This window comes from Ailuropoda melanoleuca, chromosome 6 (genome assembly GCF_002007445.2).
Source record: "Ailuropoda melanoleuca isolate Jingjing chromosome 6, ASM200744v2, whole genome shotgun sequence".
NCBI classification, from domain to species: Eukaryota; Metazoa; Chordata; class Mammalia; order Carnivora; family Ursidae; genus Ailuropoda; species Ailuropoda melanoleuca.
This window is the reverse complement of record NC_048223.1, coordinates 106047624-106065667: the sequence shown is the minus strand read 5'-3', so window position 1 is coordinate 106065667 and position 18044 is coordinate 106047624. Positions and strand designations below refer to the sequence as shown.

Sequence of the window (18044 nt, the reverse complement as noted above, 5' to 3'; positions counted from 1 at the left end):
GAATAGAAGTGGAGGGGTTGTTTCCCATCAGCTCAGTTCTGATTCTTATTTGAGACTAGGCTCAGAGATTGGAGTTCATTCTCAGGGACATGATAAAAGTGAGAGCACCAACTTGCAGGACACTAACAAGTGGCATTCAGAAGCCTGAAGAGTCCACCAAACACAGAGGATCCCTTGGAACTGGCTTTGCCAGATGCCTTGGTTTCCTGATGGGAGGCGTGATCCCAAGTAGCTAGAAGTCTTGGTGCCCAAGTCTATGGGCAAGAAGGCCTCATCCTAACCAGCCAGGGGAAGCAAGTCTCCGGAGACCATTCCGAAGGGCAAAGCACAGGGAATCACCCAATGGAGCGAAGGCCTGTGAGTGCCATTGCTGGGCTGATACATCGTCCCAGGGAATAGAGTGGTCTCAGGGGGGTAGTCAGTTAGCAACCTCGGGGGGACTCTGGAGCTGTGTGTCTACATCCACTTAATCCCATCCAAAGGGATACTTGGGGACAGGTCCTCGTGAGATTTAAGGCCCAGGTATCAACCGACATGGCTGATTATTATTATTTATTAGAATTATTATTATAATTACCAAGTCTTTTATTAAAAAGCTAGTGTGTTTTTAATAAACACAATCATACAAAATACGTACAATTCTGGATGTTTCATAGTCACAGGCATACAAGAGCAGTCGCATTTCCATCCCTTTCTATGAATAATCTTTTTGTAAAAAGATTTAAGATGAACATCATCTGGTAGACAACTCCCCACAGGAACGCTCTCTTGCATCATTCTCTTTTCCTTCTTCTTCTTTTACGTTTCTGTCAGCTCCTTCTCCAGGTCTTTCTCTGGATCCCTCCTCTGCCTTGGGGAGTGTCAACGTTCACGTGTACCCTGCCCCCCACCCTCCTGGGGGGTCTAACGACCTCCACAGTCTCAGCTCCCACGTCTCTGCCTCCAGTCAGGGAACATCCACTTGACCTTCAGACCCATATTTTCGATTCCCCTGGTTATCTTCACCCAACTGTTCCTCATGTGCTCCAAACTCCCATAAAAAAATCACCTCATTGGGGCCCCTGGGTGGCTTAGTCAGTTAAATGTCCGATTTTGGATTTCAGCTCAGGTCACATGATCTCAAGGTCATGAGATTGAGCCCCACATCAGGCTCTGTTCTCAGCAGGGAGTCTGCTTGTCCCTCTCCCTCTGCTCCCCCCCGCCCCGTCCCCGACTTGCTTGCTCTCACTCTCCGGCTCTCTCTCTCAAATCAATCAATCCATCAATCAATCAATCACACCATTACTGCTCCTTGAGCATGTTTCTCTGACATGGTCCGACTAAGGGCAAGGCCATCTCCTCCCTGCTCTGGAATCAGAAAGCTTCTCTTCCTCTCATTCCCACTACATACTATTAGTCACCAATTCTACTGTTCAACTTCCCAAGTAAGCTTTGAATCTTTCCTCTTTAAGATCTTGTTACCTCTGGTCCGGAGAACGGCAGTAGTCTTTTCACTGGTCATCTTTTGTGAAATTTCTCCCCCACCCTATTCACGTCCCACCTCAGAAACCCATCCTCTCTACTGTTACCAGAATAGGTGCTTGAAGATAAATCTATTGTCAGCATTTTCTGCTTAAAGAAGAAAACATTTTCCCAATTCCCAGTGCCTACTGGGTGTCTGTCGGACCCCTGCGAACTCCTCTGATGCTTCATGAGCTGCCCTAACCATCCTAGCTCAAGTCTAGACACTGGCCTTACAACTTGCAGACTGGCTCCACTAAACCCTCCCATTTCCCCCAAACGCTGTGCTCTTTCAATAGTCTATGGCTTTGCACATAGACTGTTCATTCTACCTGAAAGACACCATCCTCTTTCTGTTAACTGTTATGTATCCTTTAAAAATGAGCTCGAGTATTCCCTGCAAAGACCACCTAATAGCTCACAAGTATTTATCGAATCATGAAAAACATGCTAAGCCTGCATTTCCCTGGATAGAGTGAATCCTACTTTTCTCCATGTGTTTTTGAAATGCTGTCCATGCCTCTGCCATAGAACTAGTCACATATTAGTCTTACCTCTACATTTGAAAACCCATGTTGCATTTGTCATTATGTTCTAGTGCCTCATTCTGAGCAAAGGGTTAACAAATACCTTTCAAAGCTTTCTAAGGCCAATCTGACCTTGGGTTAACTCCAGAGCTCTACTACCCTCATGGCACGTTCTGTTTTCTGGCCTGTAGACTTCGGATTATCACGTATAGCCAACAGTGGTCTTGTGAGTCTGAATACCAGTTAAGAAACCCCTTTGGTGGGCAAAGAACAAGCCTAGTGAATGAGATTTGTATAGACTAAATGAGCGCTCCCTCCATCAGTTAGTTAAAGGGGTCCAGCTCTTGTCTTAGAAAAATTCGGTAGAAAGACAGGACCAATTCTGATCCTCAAACACTGGTTCCTTTCTGTCTCTCTGTCTCTCCCATACCCTCCTTCTCTCCATCCTTCCTTAACCCTCATCATTCTTATTTCTCTTTTGACAGAGAGATAATCCTTATGTAACTGTAGAATGGTGGTTCTAACCCATGAAAATACATTCTTGGACCAGACCATTTGGTTCTCTTTCTTATACACTAACATGTAAGCAAAGAAAAAGCCAACTTACTTTAACCAGAGCTCTCTTGATGACATTGCCAATATCTTGCCTCCACTCAGGAATGTCAGGGTTGTGGTAATCCAGGTTTGGAGAGAATGACAAGAGTTGAGACTGGAAATATTCTGCAAGGACAGAGGGTGTGTGAGTGTGGCTGAGAGAGGGGTGGAAGACTAGCGGATGCCATAATCACTGTGCTTTAGGGAAAGGGTCCATTCTTCCATGTGGCCTCAGGTAAAATTCCTTCCTATTGGCTTGTTTCTTGGCTTCTGAAAGAAGGTGGGACTTGGTGACTGGAAGGGGATTTATGCTCCTACCATGTAGGAGTTCCTAGCATCTTAAGCCCTTCTTCTGGCAACAGAATATTATTTGAAATGAAAGATAAGTATGAAACCCCAGAAGAAGGAGGTATTTGTTACTGCTGGTGGTATCATGCAGAGCCAATGATGAGGCATGAACAAGCTGGGCTTGGTTGGAATGGGGTCTTGCCACTTGTCCTCCCCTTGGTTCCTCTGACCTTCCTCCTAGAAACTGGCTCACGGGATTAGATCGAAATCCTGTGTGTAGGGTGTGGATAATGTTCAGTTTCTTGACCCAGTTGGTGGGTATACAGGTCTGTTTGTGCTAAGTCATGAAACTAAACACTTGTGATGTGTGCACTCTTCTGCATTAAATTTACACTTCAGTAAAAATGTTTGCTTAAAAAAAGTCCTCCAGGTGCCTGAGGAGAGAACCAGAGTATCAAATTTGCAGAGATGTAGGAAAAGGCGCTCACCTGAAGTGAGGCTGAAGAAATATGTTCTAAGTCAGAGGATCACATACGGTTGGTACAACTTTTAGAAAGCCCCAGGTATAGTGGCAGTCTTTAGGGGTCTGGGGGAGGTTGTGCGGGATGGTGTTGGGAGCAAAACTTGATTTAAAATAAATTTAATATTTAGGAATGGTTTTACAGGATTGAGCACAGGATGGTGACCTTATTATCTACTCTTCTTTCTAGTTCTGCCCTCATATTCTGAGCCTTATTCTTGAGTCTTTGCAGCCAAGGGTGTTAGAATTTTCTAACAATCGCTTATGTGTACTTCATCTCAGTAACTCGGCTATGAGTTCTGCAAGGTCAAGGAACCAAGACTGCTCTTTGGAAATCACTGGTCCCCATGGTCACAAAGGGTCAGTGCTGCACGCATGATGTAGATACCTCATCAGGACAGCAATCTAGGTGCTTCTATGATAGTCTTTCTAGCTTAGTATCCTCAACTTATGATATGTGTTTATCTAATGAGAATCCCATCAGGACGTGATGCTGGTAATAGATGCTTGTCTATGCCCATCTGAGGCAGTTTCTCTTGCAGCCCTCAGTCTATTCAGGAACCAGGTAGAAAGTATGTTTGGAAAACTCTTGTTGACCTACATAATTTTCCCCTGGCATGGTGAATTTCCAAAGCAGTCAGGAGTTGCCAAGAGGGTAGGCCAAGGGGATTGGTTGGGCAGAAGGTGGCATCACAGAACAATTTTCAGGGCTTACCATGCACAGCAATGTCTTTTGTGTCCTGGATAAGGGCATTCCCAGCAGCCACCTGGACAGTGATAGTGTTGGTGCCCTCGGCCAAGAATGTGAACGAGATGCTGCTGTCCAAGGTGATGAGGGGCTAAAAGACAGAAGAAGAAATACCCATTTAGTCCTCTGTGGGATACCATAGTGTCTTCCTTTCTTACAAATCTCAGACTGTCACAAATTTGCATGGTATTTGCTTGTCCCCAAGGTATCCTAACTTGAAACCAGAAAAAAGAAAATGACTTTTCATAGCTTCCAAAAACTGTGATTATATCCAGTATCCAGGAAGAGTATTACTATCCTTGAAATATGCTGTAAAATGTAATCCTGAAAGATGAAGATAAGAATGAACACTCTGGATTTTGCATGTCACTCTGTTCCTTCTCCTGGGGCAAAGTAGAAGCAACATTCGTAACCTATTCCAGCTGGCTCAGGAATAGATCACTTATTTCTCTTCTCCTCTAATATTCTGTGTCACTTGCCTTTCCTCCTGTATTCCATTGGTGTATAAGACCTTTCAGAGAGGCAGTCACATTTTATTTACTTCTATATCACCCATCCTTGGCACATTACTTTCACGTAATCGAATATATATGTAAGTTGGATGCATGGTCCAATCACTGGCATTTTGTTTTATTACATGTGTGTTTTCCATTGCAAAGCATTTCTAACGTTTTAAGTAGATTGGAAAATATATAAACATACATATCTGTGACTATTTTAATTCTTTTTTCTTTTTCTGCTTTATTATCCTGATCATAACATATAGGGACTTCCCAAGGATAGAGAAAAACAGAATATAGTACTTTCCTGAGAATTAGGATCTTGATAAAAGCAGGTGCTTCTTGGAGAGAAGAATGAAGACCCTGAGGTTGAAGGGTCATTATTCAGTGGTTGTCTTAAGGCCTGGGCCCTTCCATGGTACGACCTAACAGTAGCAATCTGCTCTCAGGCAGCTCTTACAGAGCTGTCACAGGTACAGATGAGCAGACTCCCTCTCCTCTTTGCATGTCAGGACAGCCATGGGATGGGGACCAAGAGGGTAGCCAGTCGTGGAAGCACAGGGCAGCTCTTGAAGAGGGTAGGTGTGGGCCAGCACGTACACAGAGCGCTCAGGAACTCCTGACTGCACATGGCCTAGATGTGTGTGCCAGAGCCCTGCAGAGGCTCAAAGATGTGGCTTTCAGACAGTGTCCCCGCTGCAAGACTAGAACTGCTGTCTAGCTCAGAATTTCCAACTGGGCCTCTGAAACATAATTTGATTTCTTCTGCTTTAAAATTCTGGAGTCAGACAGGCTAGCGCTGCACCACAAGTATTATGCCAAGTGAAATAAGTCAGTCAGAGAGAGACAAATACCATATGATTTCATTCATATGTGGAATTTAAGAAACAAAGCAAATGAGAAAAGGGGGGGAAATAGAGAGAAAGAGGCAAACTAAGACACGGACTCTTAACTACAGAGAACCAGTTGATGGTTACCAGCAGGGAGTAGGTGGGGGGCATGGGTTAAATGGGTGATGGGGATGACGGAGGGCACTTGCTGTGATGAGCACCGGGTGATACATGGAAGTGTTGATCACTGTATTGTACACCTGACACTAATATTAGACTGTATGTTAACTAATGAATTTAAATAAAAACTTTTAAAAATAAAGTAAAATAAAATAAAATAAAATAAAATAAAATAAAATAAAATAAAATTCTGTAGCTTCGTTTTTATGACCAGGCTGATAGCTGGAGTTGGGCAAGATGAGAGCTATTGCCCTAAGCATGTGACATACTTTCTTCTTTGTTTGCTACATGAAAGAAAGAAGTGAGTATAGAAAGGAGGTCACTTGTGTTGAGCACTCGGTGTTATACGGAAGGGATGAATCAGTAAGTTCTGCTCCTAAAACCAATATTACATTATAGGTTAACTAACTAGAATTTAAATAAAAATTTGAAAAAAAAACAGAAAGAGAAACACTCTTTCCTTTAACTAGGGCAGACCCCAGAGTTCAAGTATTTTTAAGGCTCAGACAGTACACACAAGGTATGGCCTTCTGAATTAAGCAACGAATGAGTTGCAAATAGGTTCTGTAATGTACATCGACTCCCATGGGCTGATAGTGGCTGTTCAGTGTCCTGTGTCGAGAAGGAAGCTGAAGTCAAGTTGGGTTCAGCATACCAATGTTGGCCATGGCAATGGAGTAACGTGTGCCACAGACTTGCCATTTCCAGTATAATAAGAACAAAGACTTGAAACTCTGGCTTTATTCAGTTGCTATTGTAATAAATTACTTGGGCAAAGTTAGTCCCTATTTTGAGCCTCAGTTCTTTATCTGTTAAATGAAGGGTCTGGGTTGGAAGAGCTGTGAGCTCTTATTCAGCAGTCAGAACATACAGGCTTGATGAACGGCTTAAGCCAAACGTTCTAGTCCCTACTGGTCAACCCATTCAATCTTGTCTATTAGGAAACCTTCAATTGCTTCATTACCTGATAGTCATGTTCTTTGGAATGAAAATGAGATACCACTGTATACGCAACAGAAGAGCTTAATTTTCTTTAAAAATGATAATATAAAATATGTTTAAGGATGCAGAGCAACTGGAACTCTCATACATTTTCTGGTGGGATATAAAATGATACGAACACTTAGGAGAAAGTTTAGTTTTACAGGAAATTGCAATAATTTTTCCAAAGAAGATGTACCATTTTATATTTTATGACTTAGCAATTGCAGTCTTGAGAATTTAGTCAAGAGAAAAGAAAATATATGTCCACAAACAAACAAAAATGTTCATGGAAGCTTATTCATGACAGCCCCAGCCTGGAAACAGCCAATAATTCATCAACAGGAAAATGAATAAACAAACCATAGTATATCCATACAATGAACAAAAAAGCAGAAAAAATGATATATATAACAGTATGGATAAATCTCAAAACTATAAGAAGTGAAAGAAGCCTTACATAAAATAATTCATATAGTATAATTATATATATAAAGTTCTAGAACAGGCAAATCTAATCTATGACAGAAAAAAAAGGAGTGGTTGGTTTTGGGGATGGGATTGAGTATTGACTGAGAAAGGGCATGAGAGAACTTTCTGGAGTGATGGTAATACATATTTTGGTATATATATTTTGACAGGAGTTTGGGTTACATGTGAATGCCTTTGACAAAACTCAGAAAGTACACAGATTTGTGCATTTCATCATTGGTACTACCATGGCGAAAATGTATAAGCAAATACTAAATTCTAGTTACTGATTTGCAAGCTGAAGCATTTAGGACAAAGTATATTGGTGTCTAAAATTTGAAATGAGTCAAAAAATTAAGATTAACTGACGGATGGAGAGAGGAACAAATAGATAAACAGACCATGGGATAAAAAAAATAGTAAGTGTTAATGGTAAACTACAGATGGTGGGTATAGAGATGTTCACTGTAAAATTATTTCAACTTTAGTGTATATTTGAAGTTCTCTGTAATAAAATGTTGAGACAGAAAACATGAAAGAAATAATCAATGTGATTTTATTTTTCCTAATTCCATGAATGACTCTCTCTGACAATGGCTATATTCCATTGTCCTCCATTTTGGTTCCCTGCCCTTAGCTGTCGTCTTCCCACCTCTCACCAGTAGGCATTTTTCTCCCTTGACAGTTCCCTCTTCACGAAACCTTCACTACTTCCATGTCATCTTCTTCAGCTCTCAGCAGTCCACGTGCCCCTCCCTTTCTTTGCACATTCTTGTAGCCTTAGACTTGGGTAGTTGGTACTCTGCCAGGCAAAGTCATCACTTTTTAAAAAAAAGATTCATTTATTTGAGAGAGAGAGAGAGCAGGGTGGGGAGGGGCAGACGGAGAGGTGGAAAGAGAATCTCAAGCAAACTCCCCACTGAGCATGGAGCCTGATGTGGGGCTTGATCTCACAACTCTGAAATCCTGATCTGAACTGAAATCAAGAGTTGGACACTTAACCAACTGAGCTACCCAGGTGCTCCTAAAGGCATCTCTTTTGAGAAGAGTGGAATTCTTCTTGTCCCTGCAGATTTGCTCTTCTCTCCCTCTGGCTGCTTCCCTAGGAGACGCAAGGGTGCAGGGCGGCAGGACAAAGGGGATGCCATCTGTGGTGGGAGGGAGCGTGCCATCCTATCAGCCAGTCAGGACTCTGAGTCACAGCACATTGTGCTGAATGGGAACACTTGGTCCCCAGGTGGCAGACCACAGGCTTCCATGCTAGGGAAGAGATAGGAGCTAATTTTGTTTTCCAAATTGCTTTTGTTTTTCATCAACTGATATGGCATCATAGCTGATTTCTCCTTCCTTGCAAAGCTGGAACACTCAACAGGATTCCTGAATTCTTTGTTGGCCACCAATGTCTAGTGCGTAATGCTAAATTAAATCAAGTATTGTAAGGTTCATTTACTAAATCTATTAGGCAAGCAGACACATTTATTAAGCCAGACCTCTGTTAATCCAAGCAAATTGGCCTTTCAGAGCTCTACAAATCCAACAGGCGGCCGATTGACTTCTCTGTCTCTGTGCTTTGTCCAAGCTGCAGGGCCAGCCCATGGTGAGACCCCTTGGAATAATACCTCATTCCCTGCCTAGGCTGTGGGTTATATCCCTGCCCACAGAGAATCCCTTATGTGTGACAGGTCACATATTATCCACTGAGCCCAGAAAGATATCGACAGAGCTCCAAGTCACTATTTAGTTATGAGATTTCCACTTGACTAATGGAACAAGGAGCTTCAGGGAAATCTTTGGATGCAGCCTACACCAGTTTCCCAGACGCTGTAAGTCAAGTTAATATTGAACATTATAAAACCTCCACAATTTAAATGTATACCTTGATAAAAGCTGCCATTCCCAAATTGGACAGACTATGCAATCACTATGCTTGCCTTACTTAAAGCTTTCAGCAGATTATACAGTTACATGTAAAAAAGCATTTACCATATGAAGTGGAAAAAGCTGGATACGTAATGGTAGATATACTACGATCAGAACTATGTAAAACAACCTGATATATGTACAAAGACCAGAATGAAGTAAAGCAAAAGGGTATCTCTAGATGTGTTATGGCTATGGGATTAATGTGAAAATTCATAGTGAGGGGGAAAAGATCCCCTCAAAACTTCACACACACACACTCTCTCTCTCTCTCTCTCTCTCTCTCTCTCTCTCTCTCTCTTCAGACATATCCAAAAGCTCCTTGAAAGTATCTCATTGTCTGAAGTATCACTGCCCATGAATCTGGTTCTATCTTCTGTCATCCTATCATAAATATGGACTTCAAAAAAAAATCATCATTTATGCCATTCAAAGCCACCTGTTATATATCTGCCCTACCTTTCAGTTTTTTCTCTAAATTTCTGCCCAAATGAATCCTCTGTTTTGTCTGAATCCATCTACACAGAACACAACCAGGTCTTACCTTTCCATATAAATCTATTTCCCCTCCTCTGCCTCAATTCTACTGTTTTTTCAATTCCAGGTTAAGACCAGCTTCATGACTTCATGATCAGCAATGTGTCTATCCATCACCACCTAGGCCGCTTGATTGGGCCAGTAACACCACATTCCTACCACCATACCTTAGAGTACCTATAACTTCATATTCTCAAATAGATTATTTCTTAAAGGGAAACAAATGGAATTTACACTGAATTGTATTCCTCACAACATCTAGCATAAAATACTGGCCCTTGAAAAAGATCCACAGAGCTACCGATGCAATTTCTCATCTCCCCTGATAGGTTTGTGGGTATACGAGACTATTATTGGATTTTAGGAATTCTTGCTCTCTTCTGTTTACTTATATATCACACTTGCTCAATATCATTGCATTTGTGTCCGTCATGCCTTCTCATTTGGACTATAATCTTCTTGAAGGTAGGGACCATGTTGTATGTGCTCCTCTATTCCAGAGAACACCAAGTGAAGGGCTAGATATAAAGGCAGGGGTGAATTAATTCTTCTTGAGAACTTGATTTAATTCAACCATCTGGGTGAACCTGCCCAATTCTCTTAGTCACAACACACACACACACACACACACACACACACACACAACATTACTTTCCAAGGTTATTAGCCTAAGTGTTTTCTCTGAAAAATGGGATAATTTATCCATCAGTAATGTCCTAATGATTAAATTAAATAATGTGTACGAAGAGCCTCCTACAAAGCAGAAGTAGGAATAAATGCTCAAAATGAGCTCCTTTTACAGATCAGTTTGCTATTCAGAGGGAACTAAAATAGCTCCAAAATCAGACTGCTCCCCAGAACACTCAAAGACACTCATTAATTTGCCAGTCAAATATGGTGCTCACTGGATCAATTATTGGGCAATGAGGTCACCCTGATGTGTTTCCGGTATGGTGCTGGCAAAAAGCACTGAAAATATACCTCTTTCAACTGGAACAAATAATCATTCTTAGAGGTGGGAGAGAAATCTGTGGAACCAAGTCAGATACACCATCGAGATGCAGATGACATTGATGTAAGTGATGAGCACAACACTGACTAATATTTTCAAGTGCTTAGAGTCTAAGTCCATCAAAGTTACTAATATTTACTATTACTAATTACTCCTTGTTTACTACTAGTTACTAATCTTTACTGCTATTATTATTCTGACATTATAATGACCCAAACTGAGGTTCAGGGAAATTGCATAATTTGATTAAAGGCATATTGCAAAAAGGAATCTTGAGTCTAGACTGCAACCCAGATTTATCTTATTTCAAAACCATGCTGGGTATTTGTGAGCACTTCATGCTTAAGCTTATAGATGGAAATTCCTAACTGAAGGAATATGTCAGGTCATCATCAAACCAAAACAAACCAAAAAAAAAAAAAAACAAAAAAACTGTAATGCCCTTCTGTAATGTAAAATTTCCTCTCTTAATATGTTATAATATAGATTAGCTAGATAGATATTTCAAATAATAACTCAGCAATGTTCATGGATTAGGTATGAGTATCCTTGCTCTATAGAAAGAAAAACCACTGAGATTTAGTTCAGGTGATTTGTTCAAGTGAACACAGATAATCATTAAAGAAATAGAAACTTGACTCTGCAGTCACTTTATCCACTTCTGTGTTTATTTATCAAAATTTATTAGATACTAATCTAGGAAGGGCCTTAAAATTCATGTCTTAGAATACTCAAAGGAAAAAAAAAACACTGATAGGGGAAAATGGCACTGCAGAGAAATGCTGTGTCTCTGGCTCCTTGGGGGTTCTGAGTAAATCACTGTGTTGACAATGGCCAAGAACTGCCCTCCTGTGCACAGCAGCCTAAGTAAAGATGACCAAGTAAATGAGCACTAACAGAACAGAATTCCCTGGGTGGACAGCCAAAAGTTCTCAGCACAGAAATGAACTTAAAATTCTGTTTCTAATTTTCTCCTCCTAAATGATTTTCTCTTTTTTCGTTCACCATGTATGCCTGCTGGTGATCGAAGCAGGATTTTAGGGTCTGTAACCTCGAGAAGACAAATAGACTGATGCAGCTAAAGCAACCTGGGGCTGGGGGTGGAGCATGGCTGGGAGTTAGGAGACCTGGCTCTACAATTAACCAGATGTTTGACCTTGGGATGCTCATCTCACACAGGGAGCTTTACTTCTCTAATGTACCAAATGGGGATCTTAATAACCCACCTCTGTATCTCTTGTCCTGGTGAACAGTAAGTCCAAAAATGCAAAAGCATTGTAACCTATACTAAGACATTGACTTGAAAGTACACAGCATGAACAATGCAAACAGAAATGGGTCCTTTGGGTTCATAAGTGTAGTTCTTTTATCAACCCATCCTAACTCCCAGTTTTTATATAAAAATTAAAAGCATCCATGTAGTGAATACCTAGTGTGTGCCAGGGAGTTATACAGCATCTCACTTAGCCTTCACAACAGTCAAGATGATATAGGCATTATTCTCTCTAGTTTGTGTTGAGCAAATTGAATTTTAAGTCAAACGACTTCCTCAAGTTCACATGGCCAGCAGTGCCTCTGTGACTCCAAGGTCCATGTTTTCATCACCATATCATGCTGCCTCCCTAAGAAACAGCAGGGGTGAATCTTCTCACACTCTTATCATGCAGGGGCTGAAGTTCTTTTTGATCATCTTGAAACAAACAAAACCATCACTGTTCATTCTTTTTTCAAAGGAATTACTATACCAAAACTTATTATTTCCCCTTTCTTGAGATGTCCAGCATTTCCAAGTCTGATATGGTATCTTTCTTAAACTATTTTTTCAAAAGTGAAGGATCTCGGGGTGCTTGGGGTGTCTCAGTTGGTTAAGCATCCGACTTTCGATTTTGGCTCAGGTCATGATCTCAGGGTCGTGGGATCAAGCCCCATGTTGGGCTCCACATTCAGCACCAAGTCTGCTTGACCCTCTCCCTCTGCTCTTCCTCCCTCACACACTCTCTCTCCCTCTCTCTTAAGTAAATAAATAAATAAATAAATAAATAAATAAATAAATAAATAAAATCTTTAAAAAAAAATGAAAGGTCTCTCTGAGATGAGCAATGCCAATCACATCAAGAATGGCCAAGCAAATTGTAAAGGCAAAATCAGGAATAGAGAAAAATGTTAAGCCCTTACATTTAGGGACCCTCAGCTTAACTGCTCTCAGCTCCTCTTGTCTAAGTGTGGTCATTGTTGACACAGGTGTCACCATCACCAGCAGCTGGGAGTAGGCAGGATGTGCCAAGCTCAGAGTCTGGCCCTCTGAGCTCCCTTTCTTAGAGACTTGTCAGCATCTCCACCATTCCTAAAACAAAACTTGGCCATCGTAGATCACCTAGTACGCCTTGGAGAAGGGCTCTTTACATGCATTACCCCAATTGATTTTCACAGCCCTTCATTTAGAGATACAATTCATATTTCCAGATGGAGTCACTGGATCTCAGAGATGCTAAGTGGCTCCCTTAACATTATATATCTCGTGAGTGCAAAGCCCAGGAATAACAAAAAGAATAGGGCAAATGAAGTTTTTAAAATACTGAATACAAAGTAGGTTTGTAGAGCTTCTCAAGGTACTCTTTCTTCCTTAGGATTGTTTGAACTTTCCTTATTATAACAACGAGCCTGGTATAGAGATGTATGTGGTATTCAATTACGTGGATTCATAGCTTCATTAAGTACTCCCTATTGCTTCCATCCCCAGTGCCCCCAACATCAACCTGGCAGCTGGAACACAGGAGAATTCAGTACAGATCTACTCAGACACGGATCAGAAAGGGCCAAACCTTCGTGCTATTGCCGAACCACCAGAAATAGGTAAGGGTCCCCAGCTGACTGGGCCACACAACTGCACTGATGTTGACCTCCTTATTTCTTATGGCGACAAATGGCACTCGGAGATGAACATGCTCCACGGGACCTGGGGACACAGGAAACAATGTCAGTGTTTCTATTGCTGGAATAAACAAATTTTATCATACTCCTAAATTCTTAATCTTAACCCCTATTACCATAAACTATAATAAAACAAGGATCACGAACTCACAAAAGTTAAGATGTGTGTGTGTGTGTGTGTGTGTGTGTGTGTGTGTTTGAAACAAAGCACCTTGTATAACAGGAACTCAAATCAGGCTTCAAGAATTTTGAGTGACATCTGAAATTCATTTACATCTGATGTGCCCAACCGTGAATGCTTATGAACCTCCAATCCAAGGACAAAGCTAGTTGACTAGACACTTAGCCAATAAATAGGAAGATAAACAGCAGTCTCTTTCATTTCTGACAATTAGCCTGTATTGCGATGTGGGGTCAGTGGATCATATGGAGGGCTCTTCCATTATCCTTGATTGTTAATTGGTTCCATCCTCTTCAACAATCCTCCATTGTGCCTGTCATCTGCAATACTCAGTGGGTGTCATTCAGAAGTTGGCAAGGCTGTTTTACAAAAAGGAAAACGTGTATCTCCCTCAATCAAAGGAGAAACAAATGCCACGTTCCCAAAGAATAAAAAAGCTGCTTGCAAAAAGGTGACCAAATTTCTCTTCTTTTCCCCAGAAAACTGATATAAGCAGCAAGAGAACATACATGAACACACCCTACCCATAACAAATGGGGACTGTAATTTAATTCACTTCCAAAATAAAATGAGAAGAGGAAAGAAAATGCTGATGGGAAATACGTGTCAGAGTCACACTCTGGGATGGGGATGCTATTTTTCAACTCTGGGGGGTTTTCTCCTCCCCACTCCTTCCACCCCTCCTTTCCTTTTTCGCTCTTTTCCTTCCTTCTTCCTCCTTTCCCTTCCTTTTATCCCTCCTACTTAAGCAAATCCAATTAAAGTATTCTAATTAGCCATTCACACTCTGCTAGTGCATGGTTTCCTGGTTTCCACTATGATAGTGCTGATGTGCAAAAAACGTGGCTAAAGGTCAAGACCACAGTCCACATGTCTCCTTAGCCTGGGGGCCCTGAGTTCTTCTCACAGGTGAGACATTTTTCTGACCGCTCAGCCTTCACTATTTACATCGTAGGTCATTTCGGGGACAGCTCAGTTTAAAGGGAAGGCAACAGATGGCTTCTTCTCACTTCTGCTCTGGTTTAAATTTAGCTGTATGGTCTTTTCCTCTATCTTCCAGAGCCTTGACCCTACACAGACTATTACCTCGTCCCCTGCCTTCCTTGTAGGAATAAGAACAAATGAATGGGGCATGTGGTTGTTAAAAGCACCATAGCATTAGTTATGGGTTGGCACTATTTCTACCACCACCATCACCACCATCACTGTCTCCGTGTATCATTGGGTAGAAGTCCCTCTAACACAGTGGGAGTTTGTCTGAGTCTCAGTGTGTTGTAGGTAAATTTATGTTGGGGGAGAAGGTGCTGGAACAAAGACTGATGTTTAAGGGAAGAGAGCTGCCTGGTCAGCTTGCCCCCATCCACACTGTACTTGCCAGAACAAGCAACAAGTGTTGGAGAATCTGTGTATCTACCTCCTGCTACCTACAGCTCTCTGACCTTACCACAGACAGAGGACCCTCAAGGTTTCTCCCAGCAAATAATTTCCTATAGCAAATCATTGCAACCTTGTTGCTTCAGAAACACATTTGGCTGAAGGCCTAGTTATTTTCAATAAGAAAGTCTGCTCCATGATTTTTGTATGATTTGATTGTTGGAGAAATTAAAAAAAAACACAGAGTATGAGAAAACACTGGCACTCTTGTGACTTTATTTACTCATTTGTAGGACTTTATCTGATTTCTCTTTCTTTGTTGTTCATGTTTTACTGATCCACGGGGAAGAGAATGAGGCAGTGGGAAGGAGTCCCTGGTCAGCCATGCCCTAGCAGGGAGGTGAGAACTCTGTGTCTTACGAGAACACCTCAGAGTCTTTCTCAGTGCCCAGATGCAGAGCTCATTCCTCCCCTGATGGGAAAAGGGCCCTTCACCTTTAAAGTCAATGCTCCTGTTATTTCTCCCTCAAAATGCATGAAGCTCATTCCCCTGCCAGCTCTTCGGAACCTCGGGCCTTCCCACAGTTAAGTGATGATACTACTAATGGCCTGGAAATTCTTCTCAGCTTTCTGTCACTCAGGGGCCTTGGCCCAGCCACATATTGCTGGATACCTACACCCAAAAAGATAAAAGAAGTTCTCCTTATCCCTAAATTCATGCCAAACAAAGGGATATGGCTTCCATGAATTGGCACACCATCCAACATAATCACATTTATTCCAGCTTTAAGACAAGCATGCAACAACATATATCAGCTTTTTAGGGCAAAGAATCTGAGCCAGAGGTTCCAGCTTCAACCTAGATACGGACATACCATAGCTCAGGGAGAAGAGAGCTGAAGGGATTCAGGAGGGAATAAAGCAAACTCCTAAAAATCCTGTCAAATAGTGCTCTTTTTGATAAAAATCTAATAATCTGTGTGAGATTGGCTATTATGGGCAGCTAACAGTTACTTTTGTTAGCTAATGGCCCAAGGTGAGGCCAAGAGCAGTTTCCACTATAATAACTGTCTGGTAAAAGCAGCTATGATTGATTTGGAGGGAATTATGAGCATGATCAAAGTTTTGAGGAACATTTCCGCCTTCCTGCACATAACCCACAGTATAAATCGGTTCCTTGCTGTTGTATTTTTTGCTACTAAGATTCACTGGTCTTTGCACTTTTCAGGCAGGTCCACTATTGGTGGAGTTAGGAATATGGGTGGGGAAGGTGGTTGGGGTAGAGGAAAGTAAATTTTTTCTCTTTGTCTTCATTTTTAAACGCAGCAGAAGTGTCAGGCAGAAAGTTAGTAGGTGGTATTTAGTAATTTCTGTAACAAGGCATATTCATCATGTGCCAAGCAGGGTGGTTAAGTGGCATTTTGTATACTGTGCAGGAAAATGTTAACATAGACCTGAAATTGCCATCCTTAGAAAGACCTGTGTGCAAGATTAACCCTTGCTAGCTCCTGGAAACATGGCTCTGAGAATGTTTCCAGTCAACACTAACTGATAAGAGTGGTTCTCTATGCCTAGACTTTAATGCCAACAGCATGTTTTATTCTGAATATGTATTTTCCTTAGGATGTCTGGAATTCTGGCATATGCTAGGCAGATGATGACCACTTAACCAGTCCCCAATAAAGACCATGGGTACCCTATGACCCAGCAATTGCACTACTAGATATTTACCCTAAAGATACAAATGTAGTGAAAAGAAGGGACACATGCACCCCAATGTTCACAGCAGCAATGTCCACAACAGCCAAACTGTGGAAGGAGCCAAGATGTCCTTCAACAGATGAATGGATAAAGAAGATGTGGTTCTTATATACAGTGGAATATTACTCAGCCATCAGAAAGGATGAATATCTATCATTTACATTGACATGGATGGAACTGGAGGGTATTATGCTAAGTGAAATAAGTCCATCAGTGAAACACAGTTATCATATGGTTTCACTCATATGTGGAATATAAGGAATAGTGCAGAGGACCATAGGGGAAGGGAGGGAAAACTGAGTGGGAAGAAATCAGAGAGGGAGACAAACCATATGAGACTCTTAACTGTGGGACACAAACTGAGGATTGTGGAAGGGGAGGTGGGTGGGGGGATGGGGTAACTGGGTGATGGGCATTAAAGAGGGCATATGTGGTGATGAGCCCTAGGTGTTATACTCAACTGATGAATCACTAAACATTATATCAAAAACTAATAATGTACTATAACTTGGCTAATGAATTTAAATAAAAAAAATAATTAAAAAACAAAACAAAACATGGGTACTGAGTTTCTAAGGAGTTTCTCTGGTAAATAGCCTTCTCATACGTTGCTAGAATTCCTTGATGGATGACTTACACATGTCTTGTGTGATACCAAAGGGGGTGGACTCTTTGGAAGTCACAACTGGTTTCCTCCAGACTTTGCCCCATGGCCGTTTTCCCTTTGCTGATCTTGCTATTTCCCCCGTAATGAATCACAGTCTGAATATGATTATATGTTGAGTCCTATGAGCCCTTTTAGTGAATCAACAAACATGAGGGGGTGATCTTGGGGACCCTGAATCATACACATAATCCATTCTGATTCTCGTAGCTTCCCTATAACCTAAGTATTCAAGATGAGGAATCAGAAGTTTGCAATGAGTACAAAAGTTGACCAATATTAGATGTTTAACAAAGGGCTATGATCAGATTTCAAACAGAGGTTCCTTTCCTCCAAATCCTGGCTTATGAATACCTTGCACAGCACCTGCCTGGGTGTTTGACCTGGTGCTTCTGGCACAGAATGAGTGGAGCTGGTGGAGTGTGGCCCATTTCTAGCAGCACCTGCCCTCCCCCACCAGAATGTGAAATCTGCCAGGCCCAAGCCATATCTGTATTGTGGCTTCCCCAGGTCTTTGCACCTGGG

The 18044-nt window shown here is 41.5% G+C and overlaps 1 protein-coding gene across 1 annotated transcript in view; it reads right to left on the bottom strand.

Annotated features, from left to right (window-relative positions):
• The window catches only part of SORCS3 (sortilin related VPS10 domain containing receptor 3), a 606047-nt gene that overhangs the window by 13547 nt on the left and 574456 nt on the right, over positions 1-18044 (bottom strand). Inside the window, exons 18-21 of the mRNA XM_034663620.1 lie at positions 15772-15878; positions 13431-13564; positions 4145-4268; positions 2635-2747 (exon numbers count right to left, since the gene is read on the bottom strand). Coding sequence (XP_034519511.1) covers positions 2635-2747; positions 4145-4268; positions 13431-13564; positions 15772-15878 — 478 coding nt within the window. The remainder of the gene's footprint in view (positions 1-2634; positions 2748-4144; positions 4269-13430; positions 13565-15771; positions 15879-18044) is intronic.